We start from the raw sequence: 21206 nt of genomic DNA, 5'->3' as shown, positions 1-21206 counted from the left end.
ACATTTTATTAAGAACAGTTATTTTCAATTTAATTAAAGTGGTGAGTAGCAGACTCCCAAAAATACATGTCAAAATTTATTATCTTTGTGGGAGTTGTAGAACAGAGGGAAAGTGAATATTCAATACTACAATAAAATTACCTAGTATAATGCAATTATATATTATTATTATAAAAACAGAAGCCAAAATAAGCTTCAGAAAGAAAAATTGGTCAAATTGTATTAGCTGGAAAGAAAACCAAGAAACAGTAAATTTTCAGTGTAGAGTACATGTAATTGGTGGGATGGGAGTAGTCAGAATTATTTTTCTTTTAACAAGAATCTATATGACTTGGCTTCCCTGATAGCTCAGGTGGTAAAGAATCCACCTGCAATGCAGGGGACCCCGGTTCAATCCCTGGGTCGGGAAGATCCCCTGGAGAAGGGAAAGGCTACCCACTCCAGTATTCTGGCCTGGAGAATTCCACGGACTGCATAGTCCATGGGGTCACAAAGAATTGGACACAACTGAGCTACTTTCACTTTCTTTTCTCATATGACTTGGCAAAACAAGTTAGAAATGCTTAAAGGCAATGAATGAATGAAATCCATTCCAGTTTTTTTCTGTCTATCCGTTATTCTTATTGAATACCTAAAGAGTTCTCAGTATAGTAATGATACTCTATATTTTATGGAAAAAAACTTGGAACAGGTAGAAAATTCTCACAAAGGAATAAAATCTCAGAAGAGTTTGTAGTCATAGGAGCAATCTTTGTAGGAATAATGAAGGATTTCTTTGAAAAAGTCAGGAAAGAAATGAATTATCTGGATGAAATTATACTGAGAAAAGATGTGCACTTAGGGGTAGAAGAATAGCAGGATTCAACTAAAAGACAAATTATCAAGTTATGAATTGTGAACAGTACCGATCCCAGCTTGCCCAGAAAGGTAATTCATTGGGGGGTGAATACAAAAATAAGTCGGAAAGACTAGTGGTAAAGAGTGTTAGGTAGTGGGTCTGAAGATTGAGTAATTTGAAGTTAGCAGAAGAGACTGTAGGATGAGAATGGAGTGTGAAGTGAACCATTCTAGTCTGGTCTAAGGTGGTGGTTAAGGGAGATAGACACCAGGTGGTAAGTGAGAGCAGCTGAAAAGAAATATTCTTTAGCCACAGTGACTCAAAGAATGTGGGAGCAGAGAAAAGAGGTATAAAAATATCTCCATTTTTAGCAGTGCTTTACACACAGTGCTCTATTTTATCTGAAATAATGAAGTACCCCAGAGATTGCCAATATTGTATTTTGATTTCCATGACTAAGAAAGAAACCAATTATCTTAGAACATTTTCTCATAGAGGCCAGCAGTTTAAACTTCCCGCTTCATCGGCCTCATTCTCCTTCACTTTCACTTTGAAATCCCATAACTGGGAATCAGGACATTATCAGACCGGCCCTGTTGGGGACACCAAGCTCATTAGTCACACCAAATTCGACCGACAGACCTGAAGGCAATAACCCTGAAACCATCTGGCCTCAATAGGGCCTGAAGCGAATGGCCACATAGAAAACAGTTAACCTCGCAGGCAATATGGCGATAAAAATGTGTGCTTGGCTCTCAGAAGAAATACATCATCATATTTTTATGGAGAACTTTCCTTTGGTAAAATTAAAAGTATTTTCACAAGCATGATCTCATTCTCACAGTAGTCCTGTGAAAGAGGAAATGAAAGAGATATTTTAATTCTCATTTTATAAAAGAATAAATTGAGAGATGGAGCAAGCAACTGACTCTTTTTCAATTCTCCCATTTAAGTAGGCCAACAGGGTTAGATCTGGAGCCAGTTTTCCTAATGATGTCCATGTCTGCGCACATAAGCCCAGTCTGTCTCAGGACTTAGCATGGCACTGTCAGAAAGCACATACCAGGTGGCTCATATTTTTATTTCACGACATGTAAATGACATTCATACAGCATGATCTATAAATATTACCCAATCAGTTCTATTTGTGGAGAAGGCAATGGCACCCTGTCGGGGGCCAGCGTGAGGAATCCCGCCCGTGACAAGGTCATGCAGAAGGAAGCCTGACAAAACGGAAGGACGTGATCAAGCTTCAGGGGTTCCCCCTGGAATTTCCTGAGCATCCACCCCTCAAAAAATAAGAATCTGCCTGCTTTTCCACTCTTCTGATATTCTCTGGAAAAAGTCAAATCAGGGCTTTAGTCTGCATTTGAAAGGGATGTTTCAGCTCAAACCCCCTCTGATAGCTCTCTGGCTTGCCTAACAGGTTCCCCCGGACCTCTTACAGCTTGTGAATTGTTAGCAGCCCCCAACCGCAAGAGGCACAAAGCTTAAAAACATCTTAAAGATACAGAGCCTTTTCTAAAGAGCTAAAAATCATATTGGTGACGGGTTTTCACTGTTGACTCAATGATTGCTGCCAGGCCTCCATATTCTTTATCTTTAAGGCACCTGGGAGGATGTTAATCAATGTAAACGGGATATGGGAAAAGATATATAATAGTTTTGATGTTAGCAACACTAGACTTTTGAGTTAATTACTTTACTTTTGTTATAAATCACTGTACTCCTTTTACTTGTTATAAGTTGCTGTATCTTTGCTATGTAAGAATGTAACTCTATTTAGTGCTTTCTGAGAGTGGCACCAGACTTTGGGAAGATCAACACAAATAAGTCTTCTGAAGGCAATGGCACCCCCACTCCAGTACTCTTGCCTGGAAAATCCCATGGACGGAGGAGCCTGGTAGGCTGCAGTCCATGGGGTCGCTAAGAGTCAGACACGACTGAGCAACTTCACTTTCACTTTTCACTTTCATGCATTGGAGAAGGAAATGGCAACCTACTCCAGCATTCTTGCCTAGAGAATCCCAGGGATGGGGGAACCTGGTGGGCTGCCGTCTATGTGGTCGCACAGAGTCGGACACGACTGAAGCGACTTAGCAGCAGCAGCAATTCTATTTGAGTAAGCAAAGGTTTGCTTACATCTCCATCAACAACAGCTTTGGCGTGACACCATATCTAGGCATCCGTTTACTTTTTTAAATGAGCAGTTAAGTCGTGTCAGGTTATTAGATGTCATAACTGACCACTGATCTTTTATATTTAGAAATCTTCTGGGTAGCTCCATAAAGAGATTGTTGCAGGATTCTTTAGCACTCGCTTTGCTTGATGACTTGAAAAATTGCTCTGAGTGAAAAATAGCCATAAGTTTTAGAAGGCAGTCTCACGAAGAACCACAAGTAGTTCTCATTCTATTTCTAAATAGCAAGATCACATTAAAACTCAAAAATAGATAACATTAATCACTATAATTCAAGTAACTACTCTTTAGACCTGCCAGGGAACCACAAGAGCTTAGAATATTACCCTTAGTTCTTTTTTTCTGTGACTTTCTGGCATAGTAGAGGGAAGAAGAAAGCAACGTGGAGGCTGGGGAGTTTAACTGTGATTAAAATTAGGGAGAGCCTTAGAGAACAACATTTGTTACTCTCCTGCCTTTGCCTTGCCCACTTAGAAATTCATATCTACCTTAATTATGACTGTGGTGGGAATATCTTGGTGGGACTGTCCTGATTTTATAAACAGATATAACCAAGGACAGATAATAATTCCTGAAACAGCAATTATCCTTTGCATAACAATTTACAGCTTACAAACACTTTCATCTGTATGATCTCATTTCTTATTTCCCGTAACACACTAAGTTGCTATGATCATTGTTCCTCATTACTTCTGCAGAATCTGAGTCACAGATGATTTAAGTTGGTTTTGAAAGTCACACAGCTAGTAAGTGATGGAGTGGGGAAGCAGTCCAAAGACTTTGGTTCTCTATTCTATGTCATGTCTGCTTATACCATGGAGCCTCCCAAACCTACAAAAGATGTTGGGTCAAGAATGGAGGTGGATAGAAAATGGTCAATGTATTTAAAAACAGATGACTAACCCAATAGGAAAAATGGGGAAAGGAAAGGTACTAAGGAGAAAACCCAAATAGCCAATAAACATATGAAAAGATGCTCACTCTCACAAGCAATCTGGGAAACGCAAATTAAAACCATGATCACACCCAATAGATTATCGAAAATTAAAAATCTGAGAATGGCAAGCATTGTATCAGATGGGGAGCAATGAAAATTCTGATACACTACTGAGGGGAGTGTAAACCAGCTTGATCTATTTTGTCAGCCATTTCCCGTTGCTAACAAAGTTGAAGATGCATGTGGTCTATGCCCACAATTCTACGCCAGGTAGATATCCAACAAAAACTCTCCCAATTGTGCACAAAGGCCATGAAAAGAGGTTCATAGCAGAGTTTTCTTTAATAACCAAAAATTCTCAAGAATCCAAGTGCCCATTAACATAAGAATGGATAGACATTAATAAATAATGATGTAGTCACCCAATAGAGATTATATTACAATGAGAATTGAGCTAGAGGTAAATATATCAAAAGAGATAGATATCAAAAATACATTTTGAGAAATATAATGTAGTATTAATATGTATACCATCTTAAAAAGGTTTAAAATATGCAAAAACATACTTGGGTGGATAGTTAATACAGTTCAGTTCAGTTGCCCAGTCATGTCAAACTCTTTGCAACCCCATGGATTGCAGCACAGCACACCAGGCCTCCCTGTCCATCACCAACTCCCAGAGTTTACCTAAACTCATGTCCATTGAGTCAGTGATGCCATTCAACCATACATCCTCTGTCATCTCCTCCTCCTCCCGCCTTCAATCTTTCCCAGCATCAGGGTCTTTTCCAATGAGTAAGTTCTTTGCATCAGGTGGCCAAAGTATTGGAGTTGCAGCTTCAATATCCACCCTTTCAATGAACATTCAGGACTGATCTTCTTTAGGATGGACTGGTTGGATATCCTTGCAGTCCAAGGGACTCTCAAGAGTCTTCTCCAGCACCACAGTTCAAAAGCATCAATTCTTCAGCGCTCAGCTTTCTTTATAGTCCAACTCTCACATCCATACATGACCACTGGGAAAACCATAGCTTTGACTAGATGTACCTTTGTTGACAAAGTAATGTCACTGGCTTTTTAATATGCTGTCTAGGTTAATCATAACTTTCCTTCCAAGGAGTAAGCATCTTTTAATTTCATGGCTGCAGTCACCATCTGCAGTGATTCTGGAGCCCCCCAAAATAAAGTCTGACACTGTTTCCCCATCTATTTGCCATGAAGGGATGGGACCGGAGGCCATGATCTTAGTTTTCTAAATGTTGAGGTTTAAACCAACTTTTTCACTCTCCTCTTTCACTTTTATCAAGAGGCTCTTTAGTTCTTCTTCACTTTCTGCCATAAGGGTGGTGTCATCTGTATATCTGAGGTTATTGCGATTTCTCCTAGCAATCTTGATTCCAGCTTGTGCTTCATCCAGCCCAGCGTTTTTCATGATGTACTCTGCATAGAAGTTAAATAAGCATGGTGACAATATGCAGCCTTGACGTTCTCCTTTTCCTATTAGGATCCAATCTGCTGTTCCAGGTCCAGTTCTAACTGTTGCTTCCTGACCTGCATAGACATTTCTCAAGAGGCAGGTCAGGTGGTCTGGTATTCCGTCACTTTCAGAATTTTCCACAGTTTGTGGTGATCCACACAGTCAAAGGTTTTGGCATAGTCAATAAAACAGAAATAGATGTTTTTCTGGAACTCTCTTGCTTTTTTGATGATCCAGCAGATGTTGGCAATTTGATCTCTGGTTCTTCTGCCTTTTCTAAAGCCAGCTTGAACATCTGGAAGTTCACGGTTCATGTATTGCTGAGGCCTGGCTTGGAGAATTTTGAGCATTACTTTACTAGCGTGTGAGATGTGTGCAATTGTGCAGTAGTTTGAGCATTCTTTGGCTTTGCCTTTCTTTGGGATTGGAGTGAAAACTGACCTTTTCCAGTCCTGTGGCCACTGCCGAGTTTTCCAAATTTGCTGGCATACTGAGTGCAGCACTTTCACAGCATCACCTTTTAGGATTTGAAATAGCTCTACTGGAATTCCATCACCTCCACTAGATTTGTTCGCAGTAATGCTTCCTAAGGCCCACTTGACTTCACATTCTAGGATGTCTAACTCTAGGTAAGTGATCACACCATCATGATCATCTTGGTCATGAAGATCTTTTTTGTACAGTTCTTCTGTGTATTCTTGCCACTTCTTCTTAATATCTTCTGCTTCTGTTGGGTCCATACCGTTTCTGTCCTTTATTGAGCCCATCTTTGCACTGACCATTGAGGAAGTCTTTCTTATCTCTCCTTGCTATTCTTTGGAACTCTGCATTCAAATAGGTGTATCTTTCCTTTTCTCCTTTGTTTTTCACTTTTCTTCTTTTCATAGCTATTTGTTAGGCCTTCTCAGAGAGCCATTTTGCTTTTTTGCATTTCTTTTTCTTGAGCATGGCCTTGATCCTTGTCTCCTGTACAATGTCATGAACCTCCGTCCAGACTTCATCAGGCACTCTAGTGCCTGATCTAGTCCCTTAAATCTATTTCCCACTTTCATTGTATAATCATAAGGGATTTGATTTAGGTCATACCTGAATGGTCTAGCAGTTTTCCCTTTCTTAAATTTCAGCCTGAATTTGGCAATAGTGAGTTCATGATCTGAGCCACAGTCAGCTCCCAGTCTTCTTTTTGCTGACTGTATAGAGCTTCTCCATTGCTGGCTTCAAAGAATATAATCAATCTGATCTCGGTGTTGACCATCTGGTGATGTCCATGTGTAGAGTCTTCTCTTGTGTTGTTGGGAGAGAATATTTGCTATGATCAGTGTGTTCTCTTGGCAAAACTCTATTAGCCTTTGCCCTGCTTCATTCCATACTCCAAGGCCAAATTTGCCTGTTACTCCAGGTGTTTCTTGACGTCCTACTTTTGCATTCCAGTCCCCTATAATGAAAAGGGCATCCTTTTTGGGTGTTAGTTTAGAAGGTTCTGTAGGTCTTCAAAGAACCATTCAACTTCAGCTTCTTCAGCATTACTGGTCGGGGCATAGACTTGGATTACCATGATATTGAATGGTTCACCTTGGAAACAAACAGAGATCATTCTGTCATTTTTGAGATTGCATCCAGTACTGCATTTTGGACTGTTTTGTTGACTATGATGGCTACTCCATTTGTTCTAAGGGATTTTTGCCCACAGTAGTAGATATGATGGTCATCTGAGTTAAATTCACCCATTCTAGTCCATTTTAGTTCACAGATTCCTAAAATGTTGACGTTCACTCTTACCATCTGCTGTTTGACCACTTTGCTTTGATTCATGGACCTGACACTCCAGGTTCCTATGCAATATTGCTGTTTACAGCATTGGACCTTGCTTCCATCAACAGTCACATCCATAGCTGGGTGTTGTTTTTGCTTTGGCTTCATCTCTTCATTCTGTCTTGAGTTATTTCTCCACTGATCTCCAGTAGCGTGTTGGGCACCTACCGACCTGAAGAGTTCTTCTTTCAGTGTCCTATCTTTTTACCTTTTCATATTGTTCATGGGGTTCTCAAGGCAAGAATACTGAAGTGGTTTGCCATTCCTTTCTCCAGTGGACCATACTTTGTCATAACTCTCCACCATGACCCATCTGTTTTGGGTGGCCCTACACAGCATGGCGTATAGTTTCTTTGAGTTAGACCAGGCTGGGGTCCATGTGATTAGATTGATTAGTTTTCTGTGATTGTGGTTTCTGTCTGTCTGCTCTCAGTGCCTAGTGTCTTACTGAGTTTCTCTGACCTTGGACGTGGTGTATCTCCTCATGGCCCCCTGTTCTAGAGATTAAACATTATGTAGGGGTATTGTTTATGGGTACCTAGATATATCATAAAAATATAAAGACGTTTGAATAACAAACCTCAAATGCAGGACAATGGTTACCTTTGTAAAGGACAGTAAGGAAAGGCAAGTGGGAAAAAGTGCTACCGAGAGGGTCTTCAACTAATATGAACAATGTTCTAATCATTAAGCTGGATGATAGTGCACAAATGTTTATATTCTTTCAACTTTCAGTGTGTAAATATATATAACAACTTTAAAAATAGAAGAGACAGGGAAGATGAAAAAAATATCTGGTTTAAATACATCTCTGGGACTCTAGGATGACCCTAACCAGTTCAGCATCCACAATGGCTCAAGTCTATTGAGAAGTCATAGTAGCAGAGAGCGAATGTCCATCTCAATTCAGTCCTAAGTCACGGCCCAGTGTCCCAGTCATGACATCAGCACCCTCTCTGATAGATGCAGCTGAAGAGTCAAGTTCCATCTGAGCAGGCATACAGTGTGTGACATTTTCCAAAATCAGACCTAAACTGGATCACTGAAAATACTATTTTGTTTTGTTTGGTTGATTTTCCTTTTCTGTCTCTGTATCTTTAAACCCTTTCAAATAGTTCTCTAGCATTTGGTAATTGTTAACTGAGTGTATATAGATAAGGGCATTTTACTGACTGTTCTATTCATAGAATCACTTATTTTTAAAATGTGTTTTGGGCTTCCCTGGTGGTTCAAATGTATACAGTCCATGGAATTGTCCAGGCCAGAATACTGGAGTGGGTAGCTGTTCCCTTCTCCAGGGGATCATCCCAACTGAGGTACTGAACACAGGTCTCCCGCATTGTGGGTGGATTCTTTACCATCTGAGCCTCCAGGGAAGGCCAAGAGTACTGGAGTAGGTAGCTCTTCCCTTCTCCAGCAGATCTTCCTGACCCAGGAATCAAACCAAGGTCTCCTGCATTGCAGGCAGATTCTTTACCAGCTGAGCTGCCAGGGAAGCCTCATCGTATTTTAGCAACAATACTATTAATAATGGTCCACACTTATTGCACTCACTGTGTGTCAGGCACTGCACCAAGCCCTTTTTCTGCATCATCTCACTTCATCCTCACAACTTTACAACCGTGGCTCAAAGCAGGTAAGTCACCTGCCCAGCAGCACAAATCTGCTAAGTAGTAGAGCCAGGATATGGAGCCAGATCCCTGAACCCAAAATCTGTATTCTAGACATCTACCTGTGTTCACATGGAACCTTTGCAATTGCAGTTTACTGTAGAAGAATAAAATAAATGGGGGAAAAAAAAAAGACCGTTGACTCAGTAAAATGATGCTCAAAAACCCAAATACCGGGCTTTGATTATCATCTGAAACTTGTTTCTACCACTTCTCAGTAACTTGAAAATTCTGTTAACTGAATTGCACTGAAAATGAAGATGAAAAAGAAACAAAGAATGTGTCCTTCTTCAAGGTACACATTCTTCTATACGTTTCTGTAGCTTGATTCCTGTATATGAAATTGTTTCTGAACTTCAGGAATAACCAAATAGCATTTTTTTCAGCATTTGATCACTATGTTTGTTGGCAGACCTGTTGTAACCTTGAGTCACTTACAGGGAATTTAGATACTATTCTAATTGATTTTCTCATTGCTTACTGAGAAACAGAGCACCTCTTTCACTAGTCTCACAAATAATTCCATTTCTCTATGTCAATGTCAATTGAACTTACCTCATGTTGTCAATCTCTCTCTTTTTTTCCCTTGCAGGTGATGTCATTGTCTATATTAATGAAGTTTGTGTCCTTGGACACACTCATGCAGATGTAGTCAAACTTTTCCAGTCTGTTCCTATTGGTCAGAGTGTCAACTTGGTATTGTGTCGTGGCTACCCTTTGCCCTTTGATCCTGAAGATCCTGCTAACAGCATGGTGCCACCCCTTGCAATAATGGAGAGGCCACCTCCAGTGATGGTCAATGGAAGACATAACTATGAAACATATTTGGAATACATTTCTCGGACCTCACAGTCGGTTCCAGATATAACAGATCGGCCGCCTCATACTTTGCACTCAATGCCAGCTGATGGTCAGCTAGATGGCACGTATCCACCACCTGTCCATGACGACAATGTATCTATGGCTTCATCTGGGGCCACCCAAGCTGAACTTATGACCTTAACCATTGTGAAAGGTGCCCAGGGTTTTGGCTTCACCATTGCAGACAGTCCTACAGGACAGCGGGTGAAACAAATACTTGACATTCAGGGATGCCCTGGCCTGTGTGAAGGCGACCTCATTATTGAGATCAACCAGCAGAATGTACAGAACCTGAGCCATACGGAAGTAGTGGATATACTTAAGGACTGTCCCATTGGAAGCGAGACTTCTTTGATTATTCATCGAGGAGGTAAGATAAAGGCTGGCTTAGCAATCAGTATACAGGTGAAATTGTAGAACCTTTATAATAATATTGAAAAAATGGAAGTTTCTTTGGGGTTGAACGAAATTGTGCTTTTTAATTTTAACTTTTATTGAATATAGTTGATTTATAATGTACTGATTTCTGCTGTAAAGCAGTGATTCAGTTTTATATATATAGATTCCTTTTCATGTTCCTTTCCATCATGCTTTGTCACAGGATATTGAATATAGTTCCATGTGCTATACAGTAGGACCTCGTTATTTATCCTTTCTATATATAATAGTTTGCATCTGCTAATCCCAAATCCCCAGTCCTTTCCTTCCCCATCCCTCTCCTTTGGCAACCACAAGCCTTGAAATCATACTTTAAAAGTTGAAGGTAAGAGCAATAGAGAAAAATATGAGTCCAGGAAGCTATGCTTTTGAATTTTGAGAATTTTGAGAACATTTTTCCTATTTTATATTAAACACAATAAAAATAGTGCTTTCAGTCTTACAAATATCTACTGCTATGGAGAATTCCCTAGCAGTCCACTGGTTAGAACTCCAAGCTTTCACTACCAAGGGTACAGGTTCAGTCCCTGGTCAAGGAACTGAGATCCTGCAAGCTATAAGGTGAGGCCTCTGTATAGGCCTATGTACTGTTTTTTTTTTTGGTTTTTTTTTTTTGTGTGTGTGTGTGTGTGTGTGTGTGTGTGTGTGTGTGTGTAAATATATACATATATATATTGCTGTGAACTGAGAGGGTAAAGATTGGATTCCCGAGTGTAAATAGGTTATATTCCAAAACTTTATTAACATATCAGTTGTGGAGCTTCAGACTAGTTTCCATTGACTAAAGTAAGAAACTTGATTTTTCTGAAGGAAACAAGGCTCTGAATTGTCCATAGGCATGCATGCTAGCAGGTAGAAGCTGGTTGAACTCCTTCCAAGCTCAAGTACAGTGTTGATAATCCCCATAAGGACCAATGGGAACGGTGTCCGAATAGAAAATATCTTTTCAGAGTGGTGAATAGGGTTGCTCAGGACATTTCTTCCATTACTTACAGGAACACTTCATCAATAATTACCTGTAGCACCTTCTGTGACCTGGGAAGAAAGTTATGGAGCAGGGTTGGGGCTGAAGTTCTGGGCTGCGTGTCCCAGGTGAAGTGTGGAACTGGAAGCAGCAAGAAGCCCTGGAGGTTTCTTACCTTCCCCCTGCTCTGTGAAGAAGGGAATGGGGCTAGGCGGAGGCCACCTCCTTCATTTCTCTGCTACTCTGCTCTTGATTATCGATGAAACTAGGAAGAAAAAAGAGGGGAGGGTCAGAGATAGAGAGGGTACTTGAAAACAGTATAAATGAAGGGGTTCCAGCAAGTCCTAGTTTTCTACTTACCAATTTGAGGACTTAAGACACTCAGTCCATGAGTCTGAGATGTTGCATCTGTTATATTCTGATGATAATACTACCTATGCTTCTGGTACTGTTCTTAGTGAAATGGCCCACAATAGGTGCTCATTAAATGTCTGTAGATTACCGCCAGAGCTACAGCAGCAAAGGGTCAGAAGGGGCAGTACTGTGAGGAACTCTTGAGTGAAGAGCACACATGTGGCATGTGACTGTCTATTCAAAGCATTAAAAACAGCAGGAAAGCCCTGACAGTTTGAAATGCAAATGAAAGCAGTCAAAGCTGAAAGAAGCACCTTTTATGATGTTTTTTGCCCTTTCTGCAGGTGTTTCCCCTTACAGAAGTATTTACATTATTGATTTTTGTGTGAAAATGGATATGAAATACTAGGCATAGTATTTCACAAATAGGCATAGAACACAAAGTACTATGTTCCTGTCTTTAAAAAGAAAGTAATATGATAGCAGAAGTCTTAAATATGACCTTAAAGCATTATTACAAAATTGCACTTGAAACTTGATAATTCAATATTGACAGTGTATTTTGATTTTCCATTGCTTAAGATTAAAACAAATACCGTTAATTAAAAAGCCATAATTTCATAATGTGCAATCAAAATTAAATCTTTGAGACAGATTCTTGATATTAAATGGTATAGCTGAAAATCACTGCAGTATCCTCTATATGAGTCATAGAAACAAGTCTGGACAAATATTTGTGTGTAGTACCTTTTTAAAAGGCATGCTATAGTAGAAAAAGTATTCTGAAATCATTTTTTCATACATGTATATATATGCCTATATATACAATAAATATTTGGGCTTCCCAGCTGGCATTAGTGGTAAAGAAACTGCCTGCCAATGCAGGAAACATAAGCAAAGCGGGTTCAACCCTTGGGTTGGGAAGATCTCCTGGAGGGCAAGGCAACCCCCAAAGTATTCTTGCCTGGAGAATCCCCATGGTCAGAGGAGCCTGGTGGGCTAGGGTCTGTGGGGTTGCAAAGAGTTGGACACAACTTAAGCAGCTTAGCATGCACGCGTAATATATACTCATATTGGTGCTATTTATACCTTTACTGAAAAGGTGTCTGTGTCCCAGCCGTCAGCAGACCACCCTATTCTTGTTTGTCCTTTTCTTCTACTCTCCAGCATCCCCATTTAATCCTCACGTATTCAAAGTTTACTTTGTTTTTTTCTTTTTTTTTAAATTGAGACACAGTTGGTTTGCAGTATTGCCTTAGTTTCAGATGTACAGTGTGTGGGGAGGGGTGTGGGGGTGGTGTGCAGTCAGTCAGTCGCATCTGACTCTTTGCACCCCTTTGGACTGTAGCCCTCCAGGCTCCTCTGTCCGTGGGATCCTCCAGACAAGAGTACTGGAGCGGGTTGCCATGCCTTCCTCCAGGGGACCTTCCCGACCTGGGGAGACTGAACCTGTGTCTCATTTGTCTCCTGGATTGCAGGCGGACTCTGTACGCACTGAGCAGTACAGTATAGTGATTGAGTATTTGTGCAGATGAATATAGAAATCGAGTTTTCAAAGTTTTGTTTGCATTTTGTTTGTGTCTGGGGTGAGGAATTTGTTTTTATTTTGTGGCTAGTGTAGAATTGCAGAATGTAGTACCCTGTGATGTTTAAAGTACTTCTGGTCAAAAAACCTTCATGTTTTCCTCATATTCCTACTATCTGAACTCAGATCTCTGGAATTAATAGGAACTAACATGTTGTATGATGAAAATCACTTTATCTTACCATAGGCTACTCATAAGTACTTATAGCCTCACTCAGATAAGCATAAATTTTCAAGAGCAAATTCATGTACCTAGGTCTTTGTATCAGGATCATCAATTGTTTTAAATTATTTATAGGATTTTTTTATTTATAAGTGGTTATGTGGTTTAATTTTCTCAAACAGTGTCAGAAGGTATATAATGAAAAGTAATTCTCTTTTCCCACGATTTTAGTCCTCTTCCTAGAGGTAACCATATTGTTTATATATACACACTTCCAAAAATTTTGTGGTCTTAACTAGCATGTATGTTAATACATTTAGTGTGTTTAACATGAATGGAATGATATTATACATACACATGTCTGGCTCTGAATAGCTTGATTATTAAGGTATATTTTATTTTTTAACAAACATCATTGTGGTATTATTTACATACCATAGAATTCACCAATTATGAGTGTGCTCAGTGGCTCAGTCAACTCTGAGTTGTAAGTGATCTGAGCGGTCTTAAGACCAGCTCTGAGTGACCTCAGTCCAACTCCGAGACCCCACGAATTCGAGTCCACCAGGCTCCTCTGTCCATGGAATTTCCCAGCCAAGGATAATACCAGAGTGGGTTGCCATTTCCTACTCCAGGGGATTTTCCCAGTCCAGGAATTGAGCCCATGTCTGTTGAATCTCCTGCTTTGGCAAGTGGATTCTTTGCCACTACACCACTAGGAAGCCTCAATTATTAATATAAGTATATATTTCAATAGGTTTTGCTATAGTGATTTAGCTGTGCAGCAATCACCATAATTCTTAGAACATCCATCATCCCAGTTCCCTCAGCCCCTAGATAATCACTAATATGCTTTCTGGATAGTTTTGCTTTTCTAGACATTTTTGTATGTGGAATCTTACAGACTAATTTTTATTTAACATAATGCTGTTGCGATCTACCCATGTAGGGAAAAGAATGAATAGTTTGTTTCTTCTTATTCCTGAGTAGGATTACATTGTATGGGTATACATTTTTTAAAAATCTGTTCACCAGTGGAAGGACATTTGAGTTATTTTCAAGTTTGACATTTATAAACAATACTGTTGTGAACATTTACATATAAGTATTTGTGAGTGCATATATTTTCTCTTTTATTGAGTAAATACCTAGGGGTCTGTTGGGTTATTTGATAAGTATATATTTAAAATATTCAGAAATAGCCTGAGTGTTTTCCAAAATGGCTATACCATTTTATATCCCCACTACCAATGTGTAAGGCTTTCAGTTTCTGCCCATTGTTGCCCATGTTTGGTACAGTTAGTCATTTTGATTATACCCTTCTTTAGGTATAATGATGCCTTTTCTGATTTTAATTTACATTTCTCTAATTTTTTCATATGTTTACCATGGTATGTTTTCATATGTTTATTAACATTAATTATCTTCTTTGGTGACATGCCTACTCAACATTTTGCTCATTTGTATATTTCTTGAGCTGTTTGTCATCATATTAAGTTGTAAAAGTCCTTTTTATACTCTGAATCCACGTATTTTTGAAGATAAATGATTTGCAGATATTTTCTCCTATTCTGTGGCTTGTCTCTTCATTTTCTTAATGCTTCCTTTTGAAGCACAGAAGTTTTTTTTGATAAAATCCAATTTATCGTTATTTTCTTCTATGAATCTTTATTTTGTGTTAGATCTAAGAAATCTTTGTGTAATCCAAGATCACAAAGTTTTCCCTGCTTTCTTCTAGAACTTTTGTAGTTTTAACTCTTACGTTTAAACCTGTAAACCATTTCAAGATAATTTTTGAGCATAGAATAAGGTAATGTCTAAGTGCATTTTGCTGTCTATAGATTTCCAATTGTTCTAGCACTATTTGTTTAAATTAAAAAAAAAAAAAACTGTCCTTTCCCCTTGGATTTCCTTGGCATTTTTGTCAAAAATGAATTGGCATAAATGTGGTTTATTGCTAGACTCTATTCTATTTCATTGACCTATATGTCTATCCCCATGGTCATACCACACTCTGTAGACTAGCTTTATATATAGTCTTAAAATCAAGCAGTATGAGTCCTCCAACTTTTGCCTCCTTTTTCAAAATTATTTTGGTTATTCTAGACCCTTTGCATTTCCATATAAATTTTAGAGTCAACTTTTTAAATTATTTTTTTTTAATAAAAGGCCTGGTGAGATTCGGATGTTGCATTGAATCTGTGGAACAATTTTTGAAGAATCACCAGTGAATCTCTCCATTCATAACTGTGGTATATCTCTTCACTTATTTAAATCTCCTTTAATTTCTCTTACAATGGTTTGTAGTCCTTAATGTCCATATCTGTACTTCTTTTGTTAAACTTATTCCTACCTATTTTATTCTTCTTGAAATTAATGTGAATGGAATTGTTTCTCAGTGTCATTTTCAGATTGTTTATTGCTAATGTATAGAAATATATATTTTTGTTTTGATCTTGGACACTGTAACCCTATTACACTCACTTTAGTTCTGGGCTTCTTTTTTTTTTTTTTTTGTAAATTCCATCAAATTTTCTATATAGTTATTATGTCATCTAGTAGTAAATCTTTATTTTCTTCTTTACAATTTTATGTGTTCAATTTTTTTTCTCTGTGGCTTGCCACACTAGCTAGAACTTCCAGTATGATGTTGAATAGAAATAATTATGAGAGACAGCCTTACCTCAATTAAAAAAAAAAGCGGGGGAGGGATGGCTTCCCAAGTAGCTCAAATGATAAATAAAGACTTTGCCTGCAATGCAGGAGACCCAAGTTCAACTCCTGGGCCTGGAAGAGCCTCTGGAGACGGCACAGCAACCCACGCCAGTATTCTTGCCTGGACAATTCCATGGACAGCGGAACCTGGCAGGCTACAGTCTGTGGGGTTGCAAAGAGTCGGACACGAGTGAGCAACTAACCCATACACACATCCTTATCTCACTGCAGATTTTAGTGATAAGGCATTCGCTTTTCACCATTAAGTAGTTTTTTTTAATGTAGTTTTTATATTTTGTGTGGTCAGGGCACTCAAGAGGACTATTCTCTTGTTATCTGTCTATCCTGCACCCGACCAGTGCCCGCTTCACCTAAACCCTATACACATGACTGATCTTCCTCTGTAGTTGCCTGAGGCCCCAGCTGGTGATTGTTCTTATCAAGTGCGAGGTAAGGGTCATGCCCCTCTACTGGTTTCCCTGGTAACTAGTGACCCCACTCCTGTAAATCGTAACCTCATCTCCTCCCTGCTCCTGCAAGAATGAAGACTGCCACTGTCCTGACTGCCATCAACCACACACAGTGGGATATCTCTCTGAGTGAAAGTCACTCAGTTGTGTCCGACTCTGCGGCCCCATGGACTGTACAGTCCATGCAAGTCTCCAGGTCAGAATATTGGATTGGGTAGCCGTTCCCTTCTCCAGGGGATCTTCCCAACCCAGGAATCAAACCCAGCGCTCCCGCATTGCAGGCAATTCTTTACAATCTGAGCCACCGGGGAGCCCTAGATATCTCTCTAGAATCTTGCTGTAGACATGTAAACTCCACCATCCATTAAACCATTGATGTCTCTGTTCCTGACTCCTGTTTGTTTCCTAGGTCTTAAAGCTGGGTAAGCAACAGACTTATAGGCAGGCCTGTGGGGTGCATCTCGACATATGCCCTTTATCAGGTTGAGAAAATTCCAATCTTCTATTCGTAAATTATTGAGACTGTTAATCAACATGTCTTGACTTTCACCAAATATTTTTCCCACAACTGTTGATATGATCATGTAGTATTGTTCTTCATTAATAAAGTACTATACATTATATGATTATTTAGATATTAAATTAATTTATCATTCCTGAGATAACCCCATTTGATTATGGTGCATGATTCTTTTTGTATGTTGCTAGATTGTGTTTGCTTGTGTTTTATTAAGAATCTTTGAGCCTACGGATAGGAGATTTTCTGTAATTTTCTTTTATCTGCTTTTTTTTTTTATTTCAGGATAATATTGGCCTTTCCCTCTGTTCTCTGAGTTTGTGTAGTATTAATATTATTTCCCCCTTAAAAGTTTGGATAGAATTCACCAGTGAAGACATCTAGTCTGGGTTTTCACCCAGAAGATTTTTTAATTACTAATTAAATTTATTTTATCAATTTAGGTCTATTCTAATTTTTGGATTCATTGTTTTTCTATTTTCTAGTTTAATTATTTCCACTCTGATCTTTGGTTTTTTCTCTTCTACTTATTTTATCTTTGATTTACTTTGCCTTTTCTGACACCCTGAAGTAAAAGCTTAATGACTCTCTTTCTGCCTAATAAAATTATTTAAAGCTATAAATTTCACTGTAAGCACTTCATTAGCTGAATTCCATAAATTTTTATATTTTATGTTTTCTTTATTTAGCTCAAGATGTCTTCTTATTTCCTTTGTGATTTATTTTATAAACCATAGGTTATTTAGAAACATGTTTATTTTTTAAACATTTAGGATCTCCCAGTTTTCTCTTGATTCTAATGATTTATACTTGGAGAATAATATATTTTATATTATTTCAGTCCTTTTAAATGTGTTGAGACTTGTATTATGGACTAGTGTCTTGCTTTTTTTAACTTAACAATTTATCTTAGAGGGCTTTATATATTCAGAAATATACCTCATTATTTTTAATAGCTATTTAATCACCACTAATGGATATTACAGTTGCTTTCCATTTTTATCTGTTATTTAAAAGTAATGTATCTTTGCACATCTATCTCTACACAAAAGAGTAAATCTATCTTATAGAGTCATCCCTTCTTTCAAAAATATTTCTTGAGTGCCCACTATGTATTAGGCATTTTTGGGGGACTGGAGGTAGAGCAGTATACAAAGTCACATCCTTTTTCCATGCAGTTGGCATTCTTTTGGAGGGTGACAGATATAAATAAATGAATAAATATGTGTCCACATAAATCTGTCCTTTATTTGTCACACATCTCCTTATCCCATGGAGTTTTACTCTTGAATATTAATTTTATAATCAGTTCTTTACCCCAAGTTATCTTCCATGTTTCTTATATTTATTTCAGTCCATCTCATAGGATATGGGCTCATATAATCATACTGCTTACAAATAACAGCCACTGTGCCTCCTCCTTTCCTATTTGCATACCTCTGCTTTGTCTTATTTAATACATCTGACTGTTATTTCTTGAACATTGTTAGTTAACGAAGATGATTATAGAAATTCTTATCCCTGGCTTATATGAAAACTGTCTCATTTTACATAGGCACAATATTAACTTTACTTATCATGTTAAGGAAGTACTCTTTAATTCTGATTTCATTAAGAATCTTTATCAAAATTGGATAATGAACGTTATCAAAAACCCAAAAGGCATCTATGGGTATAATCATTATTTTCTCCTTTGAATTATCATTGTGAATAAATTGCATTAAGAAATTTATTAGTATTGAACTATCCTTTCGTTCCTAGAATAAAATGTATTATGCATATAACACATCCCTAAATTCTATCTATATATATGTAATTTTGCATCAACATTAGTAAATGGAATCTGTCCCAAGTTTGGGGGATGGGTGCATTGTCTTGGTTTGTTCAAAGTTATACTGGTGTCATAAAAGCAATCAATAGTTTTCCTTCTCTCTCTGCTCTAAAACAATTTAAGTAACATTGAAGTTTTCTATTTTCTTGAGGCAATGATATAATACACCTTTGAAATTATCTACTTCTAGTGGGTTGGATTTTGGTTTTGACTTGGTTTGGTTTTGTAAGGGGAGGGATACCCTTTTATAACTTTCTCAGTTTCTTCCATGGTAATTAATCTTCTTAGAGTTTCTGTCTTGGCTGGACTTGGTTTTTATAATATATATTATAGCCTACAAAATTGTTTCTTTTATTCATGTTTTCAAATGCATTTAAATAGAATTGAATCAAGTATCTTCTATTTTTTTTCCTCCATTTTCCCCTTGACCTAAGATTATTTCTATTATTCTCATGTCTTATAGATGCAATTATCTTGATTACAGACTGGCTAATAGTTTTTCTGTTTCAGTGGTTCAAGAAACATATTAGTTTATTTATAAATAATTTGTTGGCTGGTGCTCAGCCTAGTATGGTAGGGCATTGTTACATATTCTGCCCAAGGAGGTTGTGATGTGATGTCTGGGATAAAGCGACTCCAGAGTGATTACTAATCCCTTGTCATGTATTTTACTCTTATTTATATTAAAATGCAACAAAGTTCCCTACTTACTTTGTGACTCCCATAAACTGTAGTTGATTAATATTTGAAATTTTTTCTTCTTTTTTCTAGAAAACATGATATCAGAAGTTTTTACTGTATCAGAATATTCCCTTGTCATGCTTACAATATAATAATAAATAGTAATGCACATATTCCCATTGCTTTACATTCAAATAAAATTCAGAGTATTCGAGAGGCAGCATAGATTATACCAAAATTTTGAGGGTAAAATATTAAAAATCATGAACACAGAATTATGTCTATCTAGAGAACTCCTGCTTTGAAATTTCAAAAAGCAAGAACATTGTAATAACAAGTTTTAAATTGCACAGAGAAAATGTTAAAAATAAAGCTATAAGAAGTATTGACATTTTTAACATTACTAACATTTTTATCTAAAACAAATATGTTTGTCTAAAAATAGTTTCAAATTCACATGAAAATTCCAAATATAGTACACAGAACATCACATACCACTTACCCACGTTGCTGTTAACATTTTGCCCAGTTCTCTGAATGTGGATGTGTGTATGTGTGTTTGTGCATTGGTGAAGGTATGTTTCTGAACCATTTAATACTAAGTTGTAAACATCATGCCCCATGACCCCAGATATTTTAGTGTTTATTTCATGTCACTGCTTTTTGGAGAAATGTATTAACAGCTAGTTAGTTAAAATTATAAAAGATGCTTTTAAAAAAACACTTAGAAGTTTAAAACTATCATTACTACCACAGCAATGAAAGACTTAAGAGGTCATCAAAAGATGTTTTGACTAAAATAAGAGAAAGTCAATACTCACCAATAATAAGGATCTGTCACTGCAATATTTCTGAGAGAGAGAAGCGCTCATTATTTGAAAAGAGTGCTCTTCAGAGATTAGCTGAAAAAGTGGATATTACACAATTAATATTATGTAATCCACCATTCCACTGATGTCAACAGAAATAATAAACATGACACAACAAACAAAAATCAAATCCACATCATGAGGTGTGAACGACCGTGGCTTACTGGCTGCTGTATTAACAAATATGCCCTGGGCCTCAGAAACTCAATAAAAGTCTATTTCTCACTTATATGATTTCCAACACTACACACTCCTGAACCACAGGTTTTCTAGGCCACTATCCTCCATACAGTGGCTCAGGGAACCGGCTTCTTCTCCCTTGTTCATGCTTTAAGGCCTTGAAGACCCACTACCCCCCGGGTCCTCTCTAACCCCCTGGCAGATAAAGCACAAACGAAAGAACAGAGGATCATGCAGGAGGCTGTGGACCGAGCCCCATAAGGTGTGTGTATCACTTTATCCTACAATTAGTTGACCAGAACTCAACTTTGGCCCCATTAACCATCAGAAGCTGGGATGTGCTGTGTTCCTGTGTGCCCAGGAATAAGGGAATGGTTTGGGGTCACACACATAGTAGATACTCTGCCCTTGATATTTCAATATGCGGCCTGCACCTTGACCTGCACATCAGGGATTGTAACTACCGATTATGCCAAAGTGTGAGATGAAATCTTTTTTATAACATGGTATTATAGTATGACTCATTTCAAGCTTTTCAGGTACACTTAAGCAATTAGCATATGTTTTAAAGTTCACAAGCTCTACTCACATTTCCCTCCTTAAATCAACTTTCATAAGTAAAGAAACTTAGACTCAGTATTAAG

General features: G+C 37.9%; 1 protein-coding gene across 2 annotated transcripts in view; it reads left to right on the top strand.

Moving 5' to 3' along the window:
- The window catches only part of MAGI2 (membrane associated guanylate kinase, WW and PDZ domain containing 2), a 1495474-nt gene that overhangs the window by 1229214 nt on the left and 245054 nt on the right, over window positions 1-21206 (top strand). For both annotated transcript variants that reach the window (XM_018047275.1, XM_018047276.1), the window contains exon 10: window positions 9527-10165. In XM_018047275.1, coding sequence (XP_017902764.1) covers window positions 9527-10165 — 639 coding nt within the window. The remainder of the gene's footprint in view (window positions 1-9526; window positions 10166-21206) is intronic.

This window comes from Capra hircus, chromosome 4, assembly GCF_001704415.2.
Source record: "Capra hircus breed San Clemente chromosome 4, ASM170441v1, whole genome shotgun sequence".
Lineage (NCBI taxonomy): Eukaryota > Metazoa > Chordata > Mammalia > Artiodactyla > Bovidae > Capra > Capra hircus.
The sequence above is the reverse complement of the archived record's forward strand: the minus strand, read 5'-3'. Positions and strand labels throughout refer to the sequence as shown.